The 24542-nt window shown below is 45.3% G+C and overlaps 1 protein-coding gene across 1 annotated transcript in view; it reads right to left on the reverse strand.

The window, feature by feature from the left end:
- Positions 1-24542, reverse strand: part of LOC144986686 (NACHT, LRR and PYD domains-containing protein 12-like) — a 57230-nt gene that overhangs the window by 16217 nt on the left and 16471 nt on the right. The window contains exons 7-10 of the mRNA XM_078934444.1: positions 23298-23496; positions 21358-23158; positions 21088-21261; positions 14729-14905 (exon numbers count right to left, since the gene is read on the reverse strand). Coding sequence (XP_078790570.1) covers positions 14729-14905; positions 21088-21261; positions 21358-23158; positions 23298-23496 — 2351 coding nt within the window. The remainder of the gene's footprint in view (positions 1-14728; positions 14906-21087; positions 21262-21357; positions 23159-23297; positions 23497-24542) is intronic.

The following is a 24542-nucleotide window of genomic DNA, read 5'->3' on the forward strand; positions in this document are numbered from 1 at the left end:
CACGAAATTAAGAGAACAGAACTGGTGAGTGAGCTAGCGCTTAGCTTAGCCACCGTTCCATTACTTTACATGGAGCGGTTAGCAATGTTGTTTAAACCAACTTTCTCCAAATGTTAACTTATTTGAAACGTCACTTATAGCCAATTTTCTATTGCCTGTGATGGTGTTACATGCATGAATTTTACGGTCCCCATGTTGGTCAGAACTTTTGAATTGATTAATTGATCATGACATGTCATTGTGTATTAGCATTTTGCACTTTAAATTGTGATTAATATGATAAATGAACTGGTTAATGAATTAGTTATATTTCATTGTTATTTTGATCATGAACCAATTTTGCTTACAATTGTACAATTATGGAAGATGACACTTATTTATTTATTTATTTATTTTTTAACTTGTCCTGTCCAACAGCTGGGCAAACAGATGAGAGCTGAAGGCCTCTTGTGTTGGACATATTTTACTTTAACAACAGGGGTTATTAATCTTCAGACAAACCAGAGGAATGTCTGAATAAACCCCTTTTCTAGTTGAGGCCAAACTTTATTAATTTCAATCATATTTGAAAATCTTTGGTGTTGGACCGGACAGAAAAGGAAAGGAGGGAAGAATAGAGAGGGATGCCAGAGAGGGGGGGTAGGAGGGTGGTAGTAGGAGGGTGATAATAGGAGAGGGGGATAAAACCATGAAGCAGCCCAAAGCAATACGTTTACTGGATGTTTATCATTACGGTAAGGTTCAAATGTAATACAAATCTCAAGGGGCGGAGCCTGTCCACACACACTCTCAGATGTTATAAACACACCTGTTAGCTGCAAAAATGTCCACATGTCAACATGTACACAATACGGATAATGTTCACACACGCATACTTATACCTTTAAACCAACTGGTGTAAAATATTTCATTCATTCAATCATGCAAACTATTAGTGCAAAGGTGAGCTAACACCTGTGCTCAGGTGAGTGTTTATGTTCTTCTAAAATGGATGTTGGAATGTGAAGAGAAAGAGGGAGAGTGTCCAGCCATCTCCACACCAAGACCCCTGCCGCGGCAGCAGCAGCAGCAGCGACAGCCAGAACCCCCTTTGCCACACGGCAGAAGGCAGAGAGCAACCGCCCCCCAGGCGATCACATCCGCCACCCAGGCCAGGGCCAGCAGGACCACCATGAGGCCCCCAGTGCCAGAGAGCCGCGCCGGGAGGGCCCAACGCAGGGCCCCACTCGAGAAGGTTGCCCACAGCCCCAGACAAGCACCTCATCACCACCCAGGAGTTCCGGGCATCCCCCCGCCCCAACCCCAGGTACGAGCCAACCGCCGATTGGCACCAGCGGAGACCCCGACCCGTCAAACCCCTAGTCCCCCCCCCCCCCCCCCCGAAAGCCCCCCCACTGGAAAGGACCGACAAGCCCCCCCCCCAGATGACACTTATTTATAATGCAGTCAGCTTTATTTATTAGTGATGTTGGGAAATGAATTACCCTTGTGTGCACACAGAACTGGGACCTATTATTGTCTGTTTAGGTCAGGTGATAAGTTGGATGGGGAGCTACAGCCCAGGACCTAGAACCAACCGGAACTCTGGACAATTAATCTGAAGCACTCTATGAACTCAACCTGCTCTGGTCGGGCTTGTAGGAGGCTTCTTACAGCCACCCTCTTTTTCTTCCTTCCAGTTCCCTCGCTACTAAGTTACTCGGCCATTCACATTTTCACTCACACAATCCCTATCCTTTCACTCTGGATTACCCTCTGTTGGAAACTTGGCCGTAATAACGAACTATGAACTCTTGCACATGAACTATTGAGTCGCATCATGAGGAACTGAACTTCTTGGAGGAAAAATAGTATAATTTACTTATGTGAATTATTTTTTCTTGTAAATTGTATGGACATTCTATGTGTGTGAATGCATTTGTTTCTTTCCTTTGTTTTTTTCCCAATTATATGGTACCAACAAACGCAATTCACTTTAAACCAGTCACCTGATCAATGCACAGACAGCGTCGCACTTTTTAGCTGGTCTTAAAGACTGTCTATGAAGGATCTCATTCATCCAGGTTGGTTCCATTGTAGTAGGTTTAGGGGATGTCATCTGGACTTGGTTTTTTAAGTTGGAAGACGTTTCACCTCTTATCCAAGAGGCTTTGTCAATTCTGAATTAGCTGGTCGAAGAGCTGGTATATATGCGCTCATGGGGGAGGAGTCAGACCTGAAACTGGAGGTATTGTCCACTTAGCCTAACTGGTTTCGGGTCGTTAATAATCCTTTGTCCTCAGCTGGGGGTTGGGGAGCCAGTGACTCACTCTCCAAATTGGTCATCTCTTTCAGCGGTTAACGACTCAGGTGGAGCTGGTTTGGTTTGTTTAGGTTTCAAAACACTGCCGTAGATGGATGGAAGAATAAACCTGAGACCACCATTCTTATTAAGAGAAGGTTTATCCTTCTTGACAAAGATGGCTTCTTTCACTCCTTGCTCAAACCATCCTTTCTCTCTGGCTAGAATTCGTACTTCACTGTCCGAATTCGAAATCGAGTGGTTTGTGGCCTTCAGGTGGAGATGCACTGCAGACTCAGGTCCACTTGGGTTGGCTCTGCGATGTTGGTAAAGCCGCTTGTGTAGAGGTTATTTGGTTTCTCCTATATACTGTTCATTGCAGTTCTCTTTGCAGTGGATAGAGTACACAACATTACTCTGTTTGTAGCTGGGAATTTTGTCCTTTGGATGAACCAGTTTTTGTCTGAGGGTATTGACTGGTTTGAGATGAACTGGGATGTTATGTTGTTTGAAAATCCTTTTTAATTTTTTCAGACAGGCCTGATATATACGGAATTGAAATACTGTTCCGTTTCGGCTCTTGTTCCTTCTTGTCTTGTTTTCCTGTATGTTGGGATCTGGTGAATGCCCACTTGGGATATCCACAGGTTCGGAGGGCTTGACGGTTATGTTGCTCTTCCTTCTTCTTTCCGTCAGAGTTTGTGAGCACCTCCTGGGCTCTGTGTTGTAATGTCCTGATGACGCCTAGTTTGTGCTGTAAAGGGTGGTTTGAGTCAAATAAAAGGTACTGATCTGTGTGAGTAGGCTTCCTGTACACTTCAGCCTGGAGCTGTATGTCCTCTCCAATGATCACAGCACAGTCTAGAAAGGCTAGGGTGTTGTCCTTTGTGTCTTCCCTGGTGAACTTGATGTTCTTGTCGACCGCGTTGATATGATCTGTGAAAGTCTCCACTTCCTGGCTTTTGATCTTGACCCAAGTGTCGTAAGTAATTTTAAGTAAGTAATTTTTATTTATATAGTACCTTTCACAGAGAGCGACTCACAAAGTGCTTCACAATGTTAAAACACTATGAAATCAGAAGCGATACCCAATAAAACGCGCACAGGAATATAAACAAACAAACAGGCAGAAGTGAACGCAAGTAAAAGTCAGCTAAAAGCCCTGCTAAATAAAAAAATCTTAACTTGAGCTTTAAAACACTCGACTGAGTCAATCTGGCGCAGAGACAGGGGGAGGTCGTTCCAAAGTCGGGGAGCGACTGCCTGAAAGGCGAGGTCTCCCCTAGATTTAATATGAGTTTTTGGAACACATAAAAGATTTTTATCAGTGGACCTCAAAGAACGTGCATGAGTGTAGGGAGTTAAAAGGTCACTAATATAGATCGGGGTTTGTCCGTGCAAGGCTCTAAAAACTAAAATCAAAATCTTAAAATCTATTCTAAATTTAACAGGAAGCCAATGAAGAGATAAAAGCAGAGGGGTGGTATGAGTGCACTTATTGGTTCCAGTTAAAAGCCTTGCAGCAGAGTTCTGGACCAGTTGGAGACGTTTAAGAGACTTTTTGTTAAAACAAGTAAAAAGAGAATTACAATAGTCTAAACGAGAGGAGATAAAAGCATGGATGATCAACTCAAGGTCAGCTCTGGTTAACATTGTCTTCAGTTTAGCCACATTCCACAGGTGGTAAAAACAGTTTTTGACCAAGCGCTTGCCAATGAGAGTCTAGAGACATAGCTTTGTCAAACCAGACACCAAGATTCCTGAGACTTGGCTGGACAGAAGAGCTCAGTGAACCAAGGTGACTTTTGATGGAGGGAATTTTGTCATCGGGAGCAAAAATCATTGTCTCTGTCTTGTTTGGGTTCAGGAGTAAATGGTTGTCATTTAAACAAACCCTGATGCTGGCCAAGCAGTCTAGTAAATTTGATAGATTAATGTAATTATTTTTTCCAAAGGAGCAATAAAGTTGAATGTCATCAGCGTAAAGATGATAAGAAATATTAGAAAATTTGCTGATGAGTCTCCCAAGGGGAATCATGTAGAAAGTGAATAGAATGGGTCCCAATACAGAACCTTGGGGAACGCCACAAGACAGGATTGTTGCTTCTGAAGATAGAGAGTCAACACAGACTTTATAAGATCTACCACTGAAATAGGAATCAAACCAGTTTAGGACAGAACCAGATAGACCGTAGTTGTTATGAAGACGTTCGAGCATGATTTCATGGTTTACAGTATCAAATGCAGATTTTAGGTCTAATAGAATGAGAACAGTGTATTGACCAGAATCTGCCGCCATAAGCACATCGTCGGAAACTTTTACAAGAGCTGTTTCAGTTGAGTGGTTCTTTGTAAAGCCAGGTTGGAAAACGTCACAAATATTGTTTTGTTCTAAGAATGACCTTAGTTGCTCCGCTGCAACCTTCTCCAAGATCTTAGCAATAAAAGGAAGTTCTGAAATGGGACGGAAATTATTTTGATCAGAGTGGTCCAAGTTAGGTTTTTTAGACTTCAGCTCTGCGTTCAACACAATAGTTCCATCCCTGCTCCATGACAAACTCTCCCAGCTGAATGTGCCTGACTCCACCTGCAGGTGGATCACAGACTTCCTTACGGACAGACAGCAGTATGTGAGGCTGGGGAAGCTCGTCTCAGATACTCGGACCACAAGCACCGGATCCCCCCAGGGCTGTGTCCTTTCACCCCTGTTATTCTCCCTGTACACAAACAGCTGCACTGCTGGTCTCCAGTCTGTCAAACTCCTGAAGTTTGCTGACGACACCACACTCATCGGCCTCATCTCTGACGGAGATGAGTCGGCCTACAGGAGTGAGATAGCCAGGCTGGTGTCATGGTGCAGCGCCAACAACCTGGAGCTCAATGCTCTAAAGACAGTGGAGATGACAGTGGACTTCAGGAAGGCCCCAGCCCCCCTCCCCCCTGTCATCATCTGTGACTCCCCGGTGACCTCTGTGGAGTCCTTACGCTTCCTGGGTACCATCATCAGCCAGGACCTCAAGTGGGAGCAGAACATCAGCTCCATCACTAAGAAGGCTCAGCAGAGGATGTACTTCCTGAGGCAGCTGAAGAAGTTTCACCTCCCTGTAAAGATGCTGGTAAACTTCTACACTGCCATAATTGAATCCACCCTCACGTCCTCCATCACAGTCTGGTTCGCTGCGGCCACGGCCAGAGACAAGGCCAAGCTGCAGCGAGTCATCCACTCAGCAGAGAAGGTGATCGGCTGCCACCTCCCATCTCTCCAGGAGCTGCACATCTCCAGGACCCGGAGACGGGCAGCCAGGATTGTAGCCGACCCCTCTCACCCAGGACATGAACTTTTTAGGCCCCTCCCCTCTGGCAAGAGGCTCCGGTCCATCAGGACCAGGACCTCGCGCCATAAGAACAGCTTCTTCCCCACTGCAGTCAGCCTGTTGAACAGTACCCTAACTCCCCCCAGCTGACCCCCCCCCACCAAAGGACTATCGCTGCTACCTACAGACCCCACCATCCCAGCCCACCTGTGCTCCCACCTTACTCAACTGTATATAGTTTGTTGTTGTGTTAATTTAATTTTTTTAACTTATTTTTTCATTTTAATTGTACCAAACACCAAGACAAATTCCTAGTTTTGTAAAGTGCGCTCTACTGAACCTGGCAATAAAACCATTTCTGATTCTTCAACCTCTCACTGAGCCAGGCTGTTGTCCCCTCATGCTTCAAAGCCACCACCATCATCCCGGTCCCAAAGAAGTCCTCTCCCTTCCTGCTACAATGACTACGGCCCGATCGCCCTCACCCCATCCTCATGAAGTGCTTTGAGCGGCTGGTCATGCAGCACATCAAGTCTACCCCCCCCCCCCCCCCCCCCCGGACCCCTACCAGTTTGCATATCGGTCAAACCGTTCGACCGATGATGCCATCTCAACAGCCCTCCACTCAGCCCTCACTCACCTGGAAACAAAAGACTCTCATGTCAGACTGCTGTTCATTGACTTCAGCTCCGCCTTCAACACCGTCATCCACCCGGCAGCTCATCCACAAGCTAGACCAGCTAGGACTCAACACCTCCCTGTGCAACTGGCTGCTGGACTTTCTGACAGGGAGACCACAGGTAGTCCGTGTCGGCAGCAACACCTCCAGCACCATTACAATTAACACAGGGGTCCCCCAAGGATGTGTGCAGAGCCCCCTTCTCTTCACTCTGCTGACTCACGACTGCACCCCAACATCAAGCTCCAACCTCTTCATCAAGTTTGCAGATGACACAACAGTGGTGGGTCTCATCAACAACAACGATGAAACCCCTACAGGAGTGAGTTGAACAGGCTGCTCTGTGGTGCAAAGACAATAATCTCCACCTGAATTTGGAGAAGACAAAGGAGATGGTTGTGGACTTCCGGAGAACCCCCACCCAGCACGCTCCACTGATAGTCAATGGTGCTGCTGTGGAAAGGGTGAGCTGAACCAAGTTCCTGGGAGTGCACATCTCCGACGACCTGTCTTGGAAAGCACAAAACTGCATCACTGGTTAAGAAAGCCCAACAATGCCTCTACTTCCTCCGCAAACTGAAGAGGGCCAGAGCTCCTCCCCCCATCATGCAGACCTTCTACAGGGGGGGCCATGGAGAGCATCCTGACCAGCTGCATCACCGTGTGGTACGGAGCCTGCAACGCGTCCTGCCGGAAAACTCTGCAGCACATTGTGAGAACAGCTGAGAAGATCGTTGGTGTCCCTCTTACTGGCCTCTCGGACATTTATCCCTCCCGCCTCACCCGCAAAGCCATCAGGATTGCAAGGGACCCCTCACACCCATCCCAGAGACACTTCAACCTGCTGCCATCAGGGAGGAGACTGCAAAGTCTGCAGGCCAGAACCAGCAGACTAAAAGACAGTTTCTTCCACCAGGCAATAAGGACACTCAACTCCCTCCCTGCCCTCCCTCCTCTGGCCCCTCCACTCCATCCTACAAGCTCACATTGAAAACTTTCACACCATTTCAGAACACCATCATCACCAAAGACTGCCATCACTGACTCATCCACTTACTGTTCTCAGCACTGTTGTCACTTTAAACTGCCACTTTAACCATCTCATTGCTCTCTTGCACTGTTTAGACTACTGTTATTCTTCTCATTATTGCTGTCTTTTTATCTATTTTTTAAGTCGTTTATTTATTATTTTAGAAATAGAAATAAAAATATCTTTATTGTCATTGTACCTGTACAACGAAATTACAGTGCAATTTTTCCGGTGGAATAAAAAGTCAGTAAGAATAAAAAACTAAAAACTGCGAAATACGACAATATAAGAAAGATATGTTAAAAAATATACAACAAAATATAAAAAGGAGGTTACACCTTCTCCGGTTATTGCACACTTCCCTAATAAATTACCTTTATTTAGCAGCGTTTAAGGCCACGATGGCTCTCTGATAGAAGTTGTTTTTTAATCTGTTTGTCCTTGTTTTAATTGTTCTGTATCTTCTGCCTGAAGGCAGCAGTTCAAACTGGGAATGTCCACGGTGTGATGGATCCAGCAGAATGTTTTGAGCCTTTTTTAGGCAGCGAGAACTGTACAGTTCCTCCAGGGATGGGAGAGGGCAGCCAATGATCTTCTGGGCTCTCGTGGTGACTCTCTGGAGAGCTGTCCTAGCCGCAGCTGTGCAACTGGCAAACCAGGCACAGACACAGTACGTTAAAATGCTCTCTATTGAGCAGCGGTAGAAGGACACCAGCAGTTTCTCACTCAGTTTGTTTTTCTTTAAAAGCCTGAGAAAATACAGTCTCTGCTGGGCTTTCTTCACCAGAGCAGTGGTGTTGGCGCTCCAGGTCAGGTCCTGCTCAATGGTGACGCCCAGGAGCTTGAAAGCAGCCACCCTCTCCACAGAATTCCCACCAATAGACAGTGGCTGAATGTCTGTTTTTTTCCTCCTGTAGTCCACCACCAGTTCCTTGGTCTTTGTTGTGTTGAGGATTAGATTGTTTTTTTCACACCAGACACAGAGCCGCTCCACCTCGTCCCGGTAAGCAGACTCATCATTCCCAGAGATGAGCCCCACTACTGTGGTGTCGTCTGCAAACTTATATGCTGCTTGCACTGTGGGGTGAGAGGAAAGCAATTTCATCTGTGCTGTATGTCTTTATGGATGCAGCATATTTGACAATAAAGCTGACTTTGACTTTGACCTTGAAAGGAGTCTGTTGGAGCAAAGACACAAAGAAGAGCTGATGGCCGCAAGCAGAACTTTGTGAAGAACAAATGTCAGCAGACAGCTTTGAAACAAGCAGCTGCAGGAAGAAAAGACGAAGTTCTTCTGCAGATCTTTGAAGAGAACAAGCAGCTGTAGGAAGATGCTGCTGCAGATCAGAATCTGGAAATTTTCTGCTCACTGTGGGTCAACACAACTTTATCATCATATTGATCTGAACACAACTGAAACATGGAGTCTGACCTCAGAGTCTGCAGTCTGCAGATTTGCGGTAATTTGTGGTGTATAAACAAACAGTAAAATAATCAAAAACACCATTCCCATTTCATTGCAACAGTTTAAACATTTTACTCCAAATGACCCTCGTCGACATTGGTGACAAACATCCAACACAATAGGCCTCCATCTGATTGGTCAATTGCATAAAGGGATTTATTGAGCCAGAAAGCGCCGGCCCCCCCCGGAGCAAGCCCAGGCCCCCACCCCCAAACGCCGGCCCTAGAAGAGCTCTGGTCAGGCCTCGACGGGACCGAGGCAGCCAACCGGCCGGGGAAACCGCCGATGGCCTCAGCGGAGACACCGACCCGTGCACGTATCCGATTTGTTTCCGATTTATTTCCACATATGAGAGAGAACTGTATCCGATCTGAGAAAAACGGAATCCATGCGCTTTTGTCCTGCTTACACGTTCACCGATCATATCCGATCAGTGCCACGTGAGAGGAAAAAAATCGGAATTGGGTCACTTGAACAATGCAGTGTAAAGGCGGCCTTAGACACTATCGACCACGGTATTTTACTCCTTAGATTAGAGCAGGACATAGGGATCAGAGGATTTGCTCTCCAGTGGTTTAAATCCTCCTATCAGTTCGTTAATGTAAATGGCCATTCCTCTCAGTGCACTTGAGTTAACTATGGAGTCCCACAGGGCTCAGTCTTGGGGCCGATCCTGTTTATGCTTTATATGCTACCCCTAGGAAACATAATCAGGAAACACAGCATTAATTTTCATTGTTATGCCGACGATACGCAGTTGTATTTATCCATGAAGCCTGACCAGAATGACCAGATAGAGAAACTGAATGCCTGCATCAGTGACATCAAGACCTGCATGACAATTAATTACCTCCTCTTGAACCCAGAAAAAACTGAGGTCATTATACTTGGTCCTAAAAACCTCAGAGATGCTCTGTCTGCTCAGATAGTCTCCCTGGATGGTGCAAGTATAGCCCCTAATTCCACAGTTAGAAAACTTGGGGTTTTATTTGACCAGGATTTATCATTTAAGGCTCACATATCTCAGGCGTGTAGAACTGCATTTTTTCACCTGCGGAATATTGCTAAGATCAGAAATCTACTTTCTAAGAGTGATGCTGAAAAACTCATCCATGCATTTGTTACGTCGAGGCTGGATTACTGTAACTCCTTGTTAGCAGCGTGTCCTAAGAGTTCCTTAAGAAGTCTCCAGCTTGTTCAGAACGCAGCAGCTAGATTGTTAGCTGGAACCAGCAGAAGAGATCACATCACTCCTGTGTTAGTTTCGCTCCATTGGCTCCCAGTTGATTCCAGAATCAAGTTCAAGATCCTCCTGTTAACCTATAAGGCCTTACATGGAATGGCCCCGTCCTATATTAAGGACCTCATAGTCCCTTACCACCCAATCAGAACACTTCGCTCGCAAAATGCAGGACTGCTTGTGGTTCCTAGAATTAGTAAAAGTACGGTTGGAGGTAGAGCGTTTAGCCACCAAGCCCCTGTCTTATGGAATAAGCTCCCAGCTCATGTAAGAGAGTCAGACTCAGTTTCTACATTCAAAGTTAGACTGAAAACATTCCTCTTTGGACAGGCTTATTGTCAGACTAGTTAGTATTCAGAGATTATTTAACTTAATGTTAATTGTTTAAATTAAACTTAATAACAATAACTATTTGTTTTAAAAGGCTGCTAGAAGTTGAAGCTGGGGTAACTATGGTGCACTTGGGTTCTGTCCTCTTTTCTTTTCTACTTCTACCCTTCCTCTCTTCTATTCTTGATCATTATTTATCATTTAGTTTTCCATGCCTCTGTTTGGTGCAGTACGATTCATCTATTGCCCCTCTTTTCCTCTCCCCTCCTGGGGAGTGGGAGTGCTTCCAGACTCCAGTTGGCTCATCCGCGCTCCAGTTCCTGACCGTCTAACTCACCTTTGCTCCCGCTCCTTCACCTGGCTGTGGTTCCTGTCTCCGGCTCGACTCGCGCCTTTGACTGACCCCCCAACCACAGCTGGATGAAGCTCGTCTGCTTGACTATATATATATATGTAGTTGTAGTGTTAGATAAGTTAATTCTTCTCTAAGAGTTCTGGAAAATCGCCTGTCCGTCCTGGGGGAGGATCCCTCCTTCATGTGGGCACCCCTGAGGTTTCTTCGTTTTTTCCGGAATCCGTTTTTTTTGGGAGTTTTTCCTTACCGCGAAGGGGGGTCTAAGGGCAGGGATGCCAGTATAGCTTAGTCAGTTTGTTAGTTCATTTTAGTATTTCCCTATTGACTCTTTGTATTCATGATCCTTTTGAGTTCATGTTTTACTTCAAAGCCCATCGAGACGACTGTTGTTGTGATTTTGGGCTATACAAATAAAATGGAATTGAATTGAATTGAATAAACAGCAATGTTTTGACATATTGCTGTCATGATGTAAATATAAAACACATTAAATAAATGTTTGAGTTCATAAAATCATCCCAGAGAAAGTCTCTGTTTCAACTCCTGCAGTGAAAGCTGCATCTGAACCTGATGCCCGTGTCTCCATCTCTCTGAAGCCAAAGCCCCTTCCCCCGCCTCTCTACCTGCTTTTCCTCTCTACCTGTTCACCTGTTCACATCCTCTGCAGCTGAGTCGTTTTTTCCCGCTCTCCTCACAGAGAGCGCTAAATACGGTCATCATAGCAGCGGGTTTACACGACATGATAGTCAAGGACTAGGACGCCGCGTACTGTCTGAACAACAGCCCCACCCCCCTGTGCACACAAATAGCCAGACGGACCTCTCCTCTTCAGCAAGAATAGTGAAAATGATATCATCATTAATTAACGGGAAATTGACTGACTTGGTGAGTTAAATATGGCAGATAACGTTTATAATTTGTGGGACACAAAAAAATTCTTCAGAACCGATAGCAGAACCGAGGAGGTCAGACCTTAACAATACTGCGGCCTTGAAGAATGTGGTCCCGGGGCTCCTTCAATACCGTGGCTTGGTACCCATCCCTAAATACAGCTGGTTCTGCTGCCCCCAAAGTTCCTTTTTCTCATGCCAGAAACCGCCATGAGAGCACTGCATCTTTACTGTCAGTAGCTGCGTTTACATGGGCAACAGTAATCGGAAAAAACGCCTGATCGGAAAGAAAATGCGTCATGTAAACACGCCATTCGGAATAGTCTGCCCTGATCAGACTCGTTCGGATCTAAATTTCTTTCCGATGGAGATAGGTGGTTATGCCGATTGTTGATGTAAACGGTTCTTTTTGATCGTGTGTCACTGCTGCTCTGGTTTAACGTCATAGATAGATGGCGTTTTGCTCCAGAGAAAGCTTTGGAGCTCAAACGGGACCGACCGGCTGTTCTGCGGAGGCTCACCCGGTGCGAAGAGCTGCTCCGCTCTCGCCCCACTGGCTCTTCACCTCTTCCCTGTCTTACACCCCTCACGAGGGAGGAGCGCTTCGTGACGTCTGAACCCTGCGTGGTCCTGGTTCGGGTGCTGGTGGACGGCGCGAACTGTGTCTCTGAGCAGAGCAGCCGGATAATTAACGTGTGTTTGAGGGGAGGGAGGATGCTTTGTTACGTCTGCGTTTTGTTGTTAATGCGTGGGAGAATTCAGACTGCGATCCGTCCCGCTGCTCTGGGTTAAAGAGAACCGTGTCTCCGAGCTCAGACTTCCAGCTCACACAGCGGCTTTGGGGGATTGTGAGCTTTTCAAAGTAGAAATGTCGCTCAGTCCTTAGAAACTGTTCAAACAATCACACGGATTTGTGATTTTAAACAAGGCTAATGTTGTTAGCGTGTTAGCCTCCTGGCTTCTTCCAGCTCCGTTCTTCCACAAAAAAGAACTGACCACACAGATTACATAAAATGATGAGCGAACAGGTGCTTCATAATATTCTTCACATTAATAAAAGCACGTTTAGAAGATCGTCTCGTAGATTACCGAGCTGCTGCATAAATGTCTGTGACAACTAAGTTTCGTCTTCCGGTATTTTCAAGACTACTGCACATGCCCAAATGATTTATTCTGACCAAAAGTGTGACCATGTGAACGTTTGTTCTAATCAGAAAAATGTTTTCTGGGCCCATGTGCACGGCTGAATTTAAACCCGACCATTGATCCCATCAAGATATTGTGCAGCCGCGGCTACTGACATCATGAATAGAATCCAATCCATGATCACGTTTTTAGGCTGCTTTTGTTCTTTCTGGTTCATGTTTTCCTCATATCGTCCAGCCTGATCTGGTCTGTCAGATCGTTTTATATTATTGTTATTAACAGAGAGGCTAAATGAGTGCTAGTAACATTAGTAACTACAGATCCCATGATGCAGTGCTTCAGCTGCCTTGGTGAACTGTTGAGTTGTGCAGCTTCCCTGGAACTCAGAGGAAAATGTGACAGAGGTGATGATCATCTTTAGCTGCTCTGGAATATTGATTACACTGAACAGTCCATTCAGACGTCCACAGAACACCAAACTGGAGGGAAAAAGGGAAAATCCTATTTCTGGATGTTCTCAACGTAATGACATCATCTGCATCTCTGCTGTACGACTAGCGCCCCTTAGTGGTGAAAATCTAAACCACATTTCTCTCTGACAGATCGAATGAACTGGAGAACATTTGACACAGTAATCCAACATGAACTCTGACCGCGTCAATCCAAACTAGCTGATATTGCTGCTAGTTATTGTGAAGCTAGCCCTCACCATGCTGAAGACTACAGTGGATTCTGAACACAGACAGCTGCTTCCCTTATGGAGGAACGTATGGGGATCTGATTTCTATCAATATAAAACTATTTACATGTTTTTCTACCAGGCAGAGCCCACAGTAAGCTTGGAGGACTGGCCCCTTCAGTGGGGGTCAAACGTCAAGTACCTGGAGACAGCAGCACCATCAGTGCTTTGAGAGAGATGATTGTCCCTCTCTGGACATGTGGTTCAGAAAAAGAGAGCTTCTCTCTCCTCTGAACAGATCAGGAGGCTTGTGTGTTTGAGGAAGTGGCTCAGTGCAAAGAGCCAGAAATCTGGGGGGCAGCCATCCATTTGTTCCTGCAGTTCAGCAGAAAAGCAGAAAGCTAGTGCAGAACATGAAAGTCTTCTTTCACTTCCATTCTGGATGCTCTACACAGACTATTGTTCTTTCATGTGGAGTTGGACTTCATCTTTGGAGAATCCTGAAAACACTTCTGTAGATCTCCTTGGATTTCCTCCACTGCTGGATTCAACACAGTTGTGTGTTTAGTTGAATGGAAACGTCTAATATTCAGTCAGTGAACTTTCAGTGACACTTCTTTTTGGTTCATGTCCATCAGTTGTTTGCAGCTTTTCATTGTGTTCATGAAGTGTTGAACTCTATTCTAAATGTCCTTTGGTTGTCTTTGAGTTGAACTTTTTAGGTTTCAGCATTTTTTAGTCTGCAGAAAACTTTTTCTGAATCCAAAGTTCTAAAAATAAAGACTCATTTTTTAGTGACAGTTTTTCATTTCTAGTGGTAAATGAATCTGCAGTCATTTCTGGTTTCAGTGACTGAATGATGCTCTGACCAAAGAACACTTTGTGTGTTTTTGTTGTTCTAGTGACATTCAAAGGAAGTGTCTGTTCTAGATTCAATAGTTAAAGATCTGTTCTAACTATTTTCTTCAACTAGATTTGATGTAGAATCCTTTGAATGGTTTTCTGAAAACTGGAAGCTGAAACTAATTTGGACGCCAACTTGAACTTTCTACAGGCCGATCTGTGAACATTTATTCTGACATGAAATGGATCCGTGTTCTAAAATAGGTTGGAGATCCTGATTTACAAGATCCTGATTGAAACAGATCAGTTTCTATCAATCATCAGAACAATCAATTCAATTGATGAAGAAAATCTGAACCAATCATCAGTTTGTTTCAAACACGGCTGTAGACAGAAAATCTTCCAGTGAAACATCAGAAAGTTCTTCACCTGATCCTTTCTTCTCATCCTTCAGGGAGTTCAGCTTCTTTACTGACCTCAGAGTCTGCAGTCTGCAGTCTGGACTCTCCAGAAAACCACACAGATGAACAACTCCTGAATCCTGCAGGTTCTGGTTCCAGCTCAGGTCCAGTTCAGTCAGATTAGACGGGTTTTTCTTCAGAGCTGAGACCAGAACTTCACAGCTGATCTCTGACAAACTGCATCTCCCCAACCTGCAATCAGACAGAAAAGTGTGTTCAGGAGCAGTGATGCAGCTGGAGGTCCAGGAACTTGGTCCATTCAGTCAGGTGGGACCCGCCCTGATGACAGACTGACAGATGACATTGTCACTGCTCAGCATGATGACGTCATCTGCATCTCTGCTTTACAACTAGTGCCTCTTAGTGGTGAAAATCAAAACCGCATTTCTCTCTGACAGATCAAATGAACTGGAGAACATTTGGCACAGTAATCCAACATGAACTCTTACTGCGTCAATCCAAACTAGCTGATGATGCTGCATTTGTCACACCAAGAGTTACCTCTGCCAGTGAAATCCCTTTTTTGCTAAATTCTTCGTATTTCTATGAGAATGATGAGGAAGACTATTTTGTCTGCATGGTGGTGCAGTGGTTAGCGCTCTTGCCTCACAGCAAGAAGGCCCCCCGTTCAAGTCCCGGCTGGGGGACATGAAAAACTACATCAACGGGGGACCTTTCTGTGTGGAGTTTGCATGTTCTCCCCATGCGTGGGTTCTCTCCAGGGTCTACGGCTTCTTCCCACCGTCCAAAAACATGCTCCATAGGTCAATTGGCAACTCTAAATTGTCCATAGGTGAGAGTGTGAATGGGTGTGTGATTGTGGCCCTGCGACAGACTGGCGAACAGTCCAGGGTGTACCCTGCCTTCGCCCACAATGGCCGGGACCCCGTCACCCTGAATGGGATAAAACGGTAGAAAATGAATGAATGAATGATGAAAGACTATTGTGTTGGTGAGAGAAATCCTGTAGCCATCGATCAGAGTGATGGTGATGATGAAGATGGATCTGCTGGGGTGGTGATGAAGATGTTGAACCTGAAGTGAATGAGTTGAATCCAAACACACAAAGGGATCCTAAAGATTTAGCTCATGATGTCGATACCTTGAAAGAACAATGTCCTAAATGAGAAGTTCACTTCAGAGAAACACTGAGCAGCTCCCTGAACAGAGAAACAGTTTCAGAGATGATGTCCATGCTTGTATAGAAAAACTAGAAAACATGTTAAATGCCATCATACAAAGACTAGAAAAGGATGTGGTTAATGCTGGAGCTGCAGCAGGCTGACCAGAAAAAGATGATGCTTGTCAGTTGGAGTTGGACTGACATCTGTGGAAACAGCTATGGTTCTCTGCACAATGGGAGTGCTGCTGGTTCTGAAAGTTTCAAGCTGTTTTTTCCATGTTTCATCTCTGTACACTGAAAAAACGGGAAAAGTGGAGTTGTTCAATTTACATATACTAAGCATATTTGTTTAATGTGAACAAATTGTGTTCACCTTCCAAACATTTTAGAATCTTGAAGGTCACACTGAATTTCTAACAGTGTTACATTTATATATAAATCATGTTGACAAAACATGAAATACTTATGTTTTGGCCTTTGCCCATTAATTTTGGATTGGTAAACCCCGTCAGTCAAGAAGCATTCCAGGAGGAGAAACTTTGCAGTCTGCCATTTTAGAGAAGCTGCAAGCACCTGCTGGCTGGAGTAACTTGAACAGGGTAAGTTGATTTACTCTAACAACTTTATTTAGGGAAGTGCGAGAACGTCAAATTTATTATAAATGTTGTTAGTTTTCTTCGGGAAGAGCTTTGTAATCCACTTTTATAATAGTTATCAAAGTTAAGGCTGTAAAATAAATAGAACCTATAAAGTAAAAATGTTTTAAAAAAAACAAAATAAAGTTGTGTTAAAAAAGAAGTTACATTTGAAAAAAAAACGTTATTACTCACAACCCATGTACATATTTTTTACGTAAATCCAACATACTTTTTTTTTTAGTGTATTATCCTAAAGCGCCTGTCAGGATGAACTTTCCCACCTTTGGGACCTCTACAGATTTATCTGATGTTCTCAGCTTCATTGAACAATGTGAAAATGATCTAGATGTGCTACCTCTATCAACCATGAGTTGCTGGGAGCTCTGTCTGCAGTCCTAAAGGGACCAGCGCTCAGTTGGTGGAAAGCCACATAAGCTCTGGAGCACGACTGGACGTCATTCAAACATCCAGTCATGTCGGCTTTTCTATCAGATTATTGAATGAGGTTGAAGAAAAAATGAAGAACAGTTCAAAAACTAGATCAGTGTCTAAGGGACTTTGCTTACGATTCTCGTGATTCATGTTTGAAGAAGAAGAGAGACATGTCAGAAGAAGAAATGGTGCGACGTATCCTCAATAACATCAACCCAAAAGTGTCTGGTTGTCTCAGAGGAACTGTCTCTACAGCAGCACAGCTTGTCACAATAGGAGCCATGGTTGAGAAGGATTGCATGGGGGCCCCAGAATACTGACAAAAAGTGCTTCCAATTCTGAAAAAAGCCATGAAGAAAACATCTGAGAGGAAACCTTTCCAAAAAGGTGCAGTAGGGGTCACTGTTGTGCAACAAAGACTTGTTAGAAATAAAGTCCCAACCTTTGAATTGTTCCTGTTTCCATCAGAGGCTGTGAAGGTGAAGCTGTAGTTGACACAGGAAGCACATTTACACGTATGCTAGAAACCCTGTGGAAAAAAGTTTCCAGGGAAGAACTTTTTCAACACACCTGGATGGACCTAGGTTCTGCTGTTTAGTCTGGTTTGGAAAAACCACAATAACATTTGTAACCATCAGATACGTAAAAAACAGGATTTTTAATTCAAGCTGAATGTTGTTTTCTCTTAACTTCTATGCAACAGTCCTCTGCTGTAGAGCCCCGCACGGGACTATTTTCTTCATCCCGCTCCCGCTCGTGCCCGCCGAATTTCTGACCATTCCCCCCCGCTCCCGCAATGTCTGCGTTACACTCCCGCTCGCACCATCAAAACTCTGAGAATTTATTCCCGCACAGTAAAAGAGATGCATTGATTTTGTATCGTCTCCCGTCCGGCAGGAAAAATCCACGTCTTTGCATTGATATTATTACAGAGATTCATGCCCCTCCTCCAGCCTCATCTTTTCATGCATTCCTCTTTTGTGTAATGTGCAACTTAATCATTAAATCTATTTTCACTAATATGTTGTTCACTGAAGGTCACATGTTCCCAGATGTTCTTAGGGAAAGTGGGTTCTCCTCGGCTCAGGGAGGTTCTGATAGAGTGATGTTTAGCTTTTCTGGTTCTGATGGTTTTGGAGGAGGTTCTGCCTTCGGTTTAGATTTACGGAGAGTTTGAAGGTCAGCCTGCAGCTTTGCTCTAAAACGGTGAAAGAGAAGAAAACTCTTCTTCATGTTTGCTCTTTCCACCTTTTTTCATGTCTCTCCATTCAGCAGCAGCTCAGTAGCCGCGGTTACATGGGCAGAATATCTTGATCTGATCAATGGTCGGGTTAAAATTCACCCGTGCACATGGGCACAGAAAACCTTTTTCCGATTAGAACAAACGTTCCCATGGCTCATACTCTCGTTTGGAATGAATCATTTGGGCATGCGCAGTAGTGTAAAATCACCCGGATGCGGATATAGGTCCCGTTGTAAACAAACCGCTTCCACAGACATTTATGCAGCAGCTCGGTAACATACGAGACGATCTTCCAAACGTGCTTTTATTAATGTCATGAATATTATGAATTGCCTGTTCGCTCATCGTTATATTTAATCTGTGTGGTCAGTGCTTTTTTTGTGGAAGAATTAAGCTGGACGAAAGCTTAGGACAGGCTAACACGGCTAACAACATTAGCCTGATGGACCGTGCGAGAAACGCAGCAATCTGCAGCTTTCTAAGGACTGAGCGACATTTATTTCTGCTCTGAAAAATTCACACAGACCGCCCCAAAGCCACTCTGTGAGCTAGCGGCCCGAGCTCTGTTCGAACACGGTTCCTCCTGAGTCCTGCAGCCGCTAACCCAGAGCGGCGGGACGGCTCGCAGTCTGAATTCTCCCACACATAACAAAACAACAAAACGCACACGTAAAAAAGCCCCCCCCGACACAAAATTATTAATCCAGCTGCTCTGCTCACTCGGGTGCCAGTGGACCGAGTGAGCGTCGGGGGGCATGAAGCGCTCCTCCTCCGAATCTCCCCCGTGAGGGGTGTAAGAGAGGGGAGAGCCAGCGGGGCGAGAGTGGAGCGGCGCTTTTCACGGGGCGTCCGCAGAGCTGGTCGGTCCCGTATACGCTCCAAAGCTTTCTTTCAGAGAAACACCGTCTATGCATAACGTAAACCAGAGCAGCAGTGACACACGATCGGAATGACCGTTTACATGCTCCACGATCGGATAAACGATCGGTATAACCCACCTATCTCGATCGGAAAGAAATTCTGATCCGAACGAGTCTGACCGGGGAAGAGTATTCCGAACGGAGCGTTTACATGACGCATTTTCTTTCCGATCAGGCGTTCATTCCGATTACTTTTGCCCATGTAAACGCGGCTACTGACGCGTAGACTTGATGACTTTTGAGTGACAGCTCAGAGGGATGGGATTCTGCTTCTTGCTGTAAAATGTGACAGTCTTTAATGATCCTCCCGTGTGTGCGTGAGTCCGCACGCAGACAGACGGCCTGAAGCGCTGAACCAGCTGGTAAAGATGCAGGTCAAAGTCATTTGAATTTATGGAGGAAAAAAAACATTGTAATGATTCAACAGAGCTGAAAATCTATGAATAAATTTTTTCCTGAAGGAAAAATACTTTTTCTTAGCTTCAGCCTTTTCCAGTTTTTGCTTTTTTGCGCCTCAGCGGGGCATCAGCACGCAGATCTGAACACCATGCGTGTCTCACGTTTAACCTCGTTTGAGGTTCTTTTCTGCTTCTCCATTGACATCATGTCCCTGCCAGGCAACCTGCTCCTTCCTGATCCCGCACAGTGTTGCCAGATAGAGTCACAGCTCTTTCAACCTTCTGCTGCGCCAGAGCGCCCCAACTATCGTGTCAACCTATGATGACCGTATTTTGCGCTCTCTGTGTAGAACAGACTGAGGAGCGCGTTGAAAACAACTCTCAGCTGCAGAGGATGTGAACAGGTGAACAGGTAGAGAGTCGGGGGAGGGGCTTTGGCTTCAAACTCTGTCAGATGGAAACATGGTGTCAGATTCAGACACAGCTTTCACTGCAGGAGTTGAAGCAGAGACTCTCTGGGATGATTTTATGATCTCAAACATTGAAACATGATTACCAAGTAGAACTCTTCAAAACAATAAACCTGATCTCTCCATATTTTCAGTGTCTAACATGCATTGATAAACACACCACTCCATGTGGCGATTAGACCAGAACTTTACCTGGTAGCTCCTCCGACACACGACCGCGGTATCAAGCTTTGTACCATGGTCCGGGTAAATACTCGATTCTGATTGGCTGCTGGGTGTGCATTAAAACTTGATAACTGCACCGTGAAAAAAGGAGTTCCGGTCACCTAGCTTAAATGTTTTGTATCACTGCACCAGCTTCTTTCTTGGACAAAAACACGCGGAAAGAAGTGAACTTTCTCTCTAAACTGATGCTTTATTCAACCCATCGGGACGATCAGCATAAATATATTGCCGAATCTTGACTGCAGCGGTGGTGTGGCGTGACGCGGACTAGTTGTTGCGCCGCATCACGTAACAAATAGTCAGCTTTTTGTGAGGAAAGCGATCCAAATCGGAAAAAAACAAGAATTGAGGACTAAAAACAGGTTAGTATTTATTGCTTTTGTAAGGGACCATGGTATAAACGGGTTAATGACCTTCGAAGTATGCGTTATTACTTTTTAACGCACTTTGCGGAAGCTACCGTCCTCCACTTCAGGCTTCCAAGGCGTGCGTTTAAAAGTAATAACGCACACTTCAAAGACCATTAACCCTTCCTTAAAGAACACAATTTCTAAGAGACGGGGCTGGGCGTTGCACACCCCCAACAACAGGTTGGAGGACAGAGGCCATTAAGCGTCTATGCCTGGTGCGTTCACATAGCTTCAGTACATAAAACTCCAACAGCCGCACAGCCTAACATAGTCCGCTATTATATAGTCATGAGAAAACCGCCCACTCTGGCAACACTGATCCCGCGGGGAGTTTCTTTGCCGCCCGCTCCCACGAGATTTGAGGGCAGAGTAGAGGGCTGCATTTGCATTGGGTCCCACGGGCCCTCTACTCTGCTGTTACCTCTGCACTGACGACTATCTGACACTTTCTCCTGAAACAGAGAAAAACCAGACAGAACTTGTTGCATAGAATCAATATTTAAATGAAACCTGACCTGAGAGTCTCCAGTTTACAGTCTGGACTCTCCAGTCCAGCAGACAGCAGCTTCACTCCTGAATCCTGCAGGTTGTTGTAACTCAGGTCTAGATGTCTGAGTCTGGAGGACTGGGGGCTGAGAACTGAGGACAGAGCTGCACAGCTTCTCTCTGACAGATTACAGTCTCTCAGTCTGTAGAAAACAAAGACAGACAGCAGTTATTGAATCTTTCATGTTTCCATTCAGATTCATTTGTTGACTGAAGGTGATTTTCCAGAGAGTTCTTACAGAGCTTTGTTGGAGGCTTTGATCACTGGCATCAGCCTCAGAAGAGCCTCCTCTGAAGCAGAGTATTTCTTCAGGTTAAACTCTTCCAGATCTTCTCCTGATGACAGTAAGATGAAGACCAGAGCAGACCACTGAGCAGGAGACAGTTCATATGTGGAGAGACGTCCTGACCTCAGGAACTGTTGGATCTCCTCCACTAGAGAAGCATCATTCAGTTCATTCAGAAAGTGGAACAGGTTGATGCTTTTCTCTGCAGGCAGATCCTCACTGATCTTCTCCTTGATGAACTGGACTGTTTTCTGATTGGTCTTTGAGCTACTTCCTGTCTGAGTCAGCAGACCTCGTAGGAGACTCTGATTGGTCTGCAGGGAAAGACCCAGGAGGAAGCGGAGGAACAAGTTCAGGTGTCCGTTTGGACTCTGTAAGGCCTTCTTCACAGCACTCTGGTAGAACTGGACTGGACTGATTTGAAGAAAAGAAAAAGAAAACCAAGATTTTTTCTGTTGTTCTTCCTCCATGAGATTTAGTCCAGAGGTGATGAAGGTCAGGTGGACATGAAAAGCAGCCAGAAACTCCTGAACACTCAGATGGATGAAGCAGAAGACCTTGTCCTGGTACAGGCCTCTCTCCTCTCTAAAGACCTGTGTGAACACTCCTGAGTACACTGAGGCTGCTCTGATATCGATGCCACACTCTGTCAGGTCGGATTCATAGAAGATCAGGTTTCCTTTCTGCAGCTGCTCAAAAGCCAGTTTTCCCAGAGACTCCATCATCTTCCTGCTCTCTGGACTCCAATGAGGATCTGTCTCAGCTCCTCCATCATACTTGACCTTCTTGACTTTGGCCTGAACCACCAGGAAGTGGATGTACATCTCAGTCAGGCTCTTGGGCAGCTCTCCTCTTCCTCTGCTCTTCAGCAGATCCTCCAGAACTGTAGCAGTGATCCAGCAGAAGACTGGGATGTGGCACATGATGTGGAGGGTTCTGGATCTCTGGATGTGGGAGATGATCCTGCTGGCCTGCTCTTCATCTCTGAACCTCTTCCTGAAGTACTCCTCCTTCTGTGGATCATTGAACCCTCTGACCTCTGTCACCATGTCAACACACTCAGCAGGGATCTGATTGGCTGCTGCAGGTCGTGTGGTTATCCAGAGGAGAGCAGAGGGAAGCAGGTTCCCCCTGATGAGGTTTGTCAGCAGATCAGCCACTGAGGTGGACTTTCTAGGGTCCTTCAGGATCCGAGTCTTGTGGAAGTCCAGAGGAAGTCGCCACTCATCCAGACCATCAAAGATGAAGAGGAGCTGGAAGTCTTCAAAGCTGCAGATTCCTGCTTGTTTGGTTTCAGGGAAGAAGTGATGAACAAGTTCCACCAAGCTGAACTTCTCCTCTTTCAGCACATTCAGCTGTCTGAAAGTGAATAGAAATGTGAAGTGGAGGTTCTGGTGGGCTTTGCCTTCAGCCCAGTCCAGAGTGAACTTCTGTGTTAAGACTGTTTTCCCGATGCCAGCCACTCCCTTAGTCATCACGGTTCTGATTGGTTCTGGTCTTCCAGCTGGGAGTTGGAAGAGCTCTTCTTGTCTGATGCTTGTTTCTGCTCTGTCTGCCTTCCTGGATGCTGCTTCAATCTGTCTGACCTCATGTTCTTCATTCAGCTCTCCTCTTCCTCCCTCTGTGATGAAGAGCTCTGTGTAGATCTCATTCAGAAGGGTTGGGCTTCCTGCTTTAGCCATCCCCTCAAACAAACACTGGAACTTCTTCTTCAGACCAGATTGGACTTCATGTCGACAAACTGCAGCAGATCCTGAATGAAGACAACAAACAGTAAATCAACTCTCTGCAGGCCTGAATGATGAGGGTTTGAATCCCTGTGGTTCCATGTGTTCAGACATCAGGAAATCTTCATTTCTCAGCAGCTGAAACCTTCAGAGAAATCCTCTTACTGCTCTGCAGTCCATCAGCCAGCTCCTCCTGCTTCATTCTCCTCAGGAAGTTCACTGTGATCTTCATCAGTGACTCTCTGCTGCTCCTCTGCTCTTCATCTTCATCCTCCAGCTCCTCTTCATCCTCCCTGTGACTCAGAAGCTTCTGGATCTTCTTCAGCTCCTTCTTGACAAAAGTGACAATGTTGTCCTCCAGCAGCTGCAACAGAATTCCAGATGAATGAGTTAATCAGAGTGAAGTCATGGAGCCAAACATCAGCTCCATGTTGGACACACTGACAGTCCACTGGTGTCCAAAGTGCAGCATGGAGACGACTGTGGACAGAATAATGGGAAAGTATGAGGTGCCGTGTAGGACATTATTCAGAATTAGCATTCACATACACATGTGAAATCTCTCACACACACTAGTGAAATGCTTGTATACATACAACTGAAAATGTATTCATTCACATACACATGTGAAATCTCTCACATACACATGTGAAATCTCTCACATACACATGTGAAATCTCTCACATACACATGTGAAATGCTCTCACACACACTACTGAAAATGCTCTCTCACACACTACTGAAAATGCTCTCACACACACTACTGAAAATGCTCTCACACACACTACTGAAAATGCTCTCACACACACTACTGAAAATGCTCTCACATACACATGTGAAATGCTCTCACACACACTACTGAAAATGCTCTCACACACACTACTGAAAATGCTCTCACACACACTACTGAAAATGCTCTCACATACACATGTGAAAATGCTCTCACACACACTACTGAAAATGCTCTCACACACACTACTGAAAATGCTCTCACACACACTACTGAAAATGCTCTCACACACACTATCCAAAATCCTCTCACACACACTACTGAAATCCTCTCACACACACTACTGAAATCCTCTCACACACACTACTGAAATCCTCTCACACACACTACTGAAATCCTCTCACACACACTACTGAAAATTTCAGTAGAAACAGAATTTTTTTTTTAAACTTTATTGTTATAAAAGAAGTTGGTCGACGGAAGACACTTCAATGGAAACGGAAGTTGGTAGAGAGCGGGATTTTACTAGCAGTGGTTGGGATATGTCTTCTCAGTTCCCCCAAACAACTTTGGCCGACGCGACAGCTTTACTAACTAATATCCTGGCTTCAACGGAGACTGTTCGCACCCTGTCGAACTCTACAAGCGCAGCCCTGCAAGGGACCCCCGTGTCCCTGAGT

Source organism: Oryzias latipes, chromosome 2, assembly GCF_053564925.1.
Source record: "Oryzias latipes strain Hd-rR chromosome 2, Olatipes_Hd-rR_3.1".
NCBI classification, from domain to species: domain Eukaryota; kingdom Metazoa; phylum Chordata; class Actinopteri; order Beloniformes; family Adrianichthyidae; genus Oryzias; species Oryzias latipes.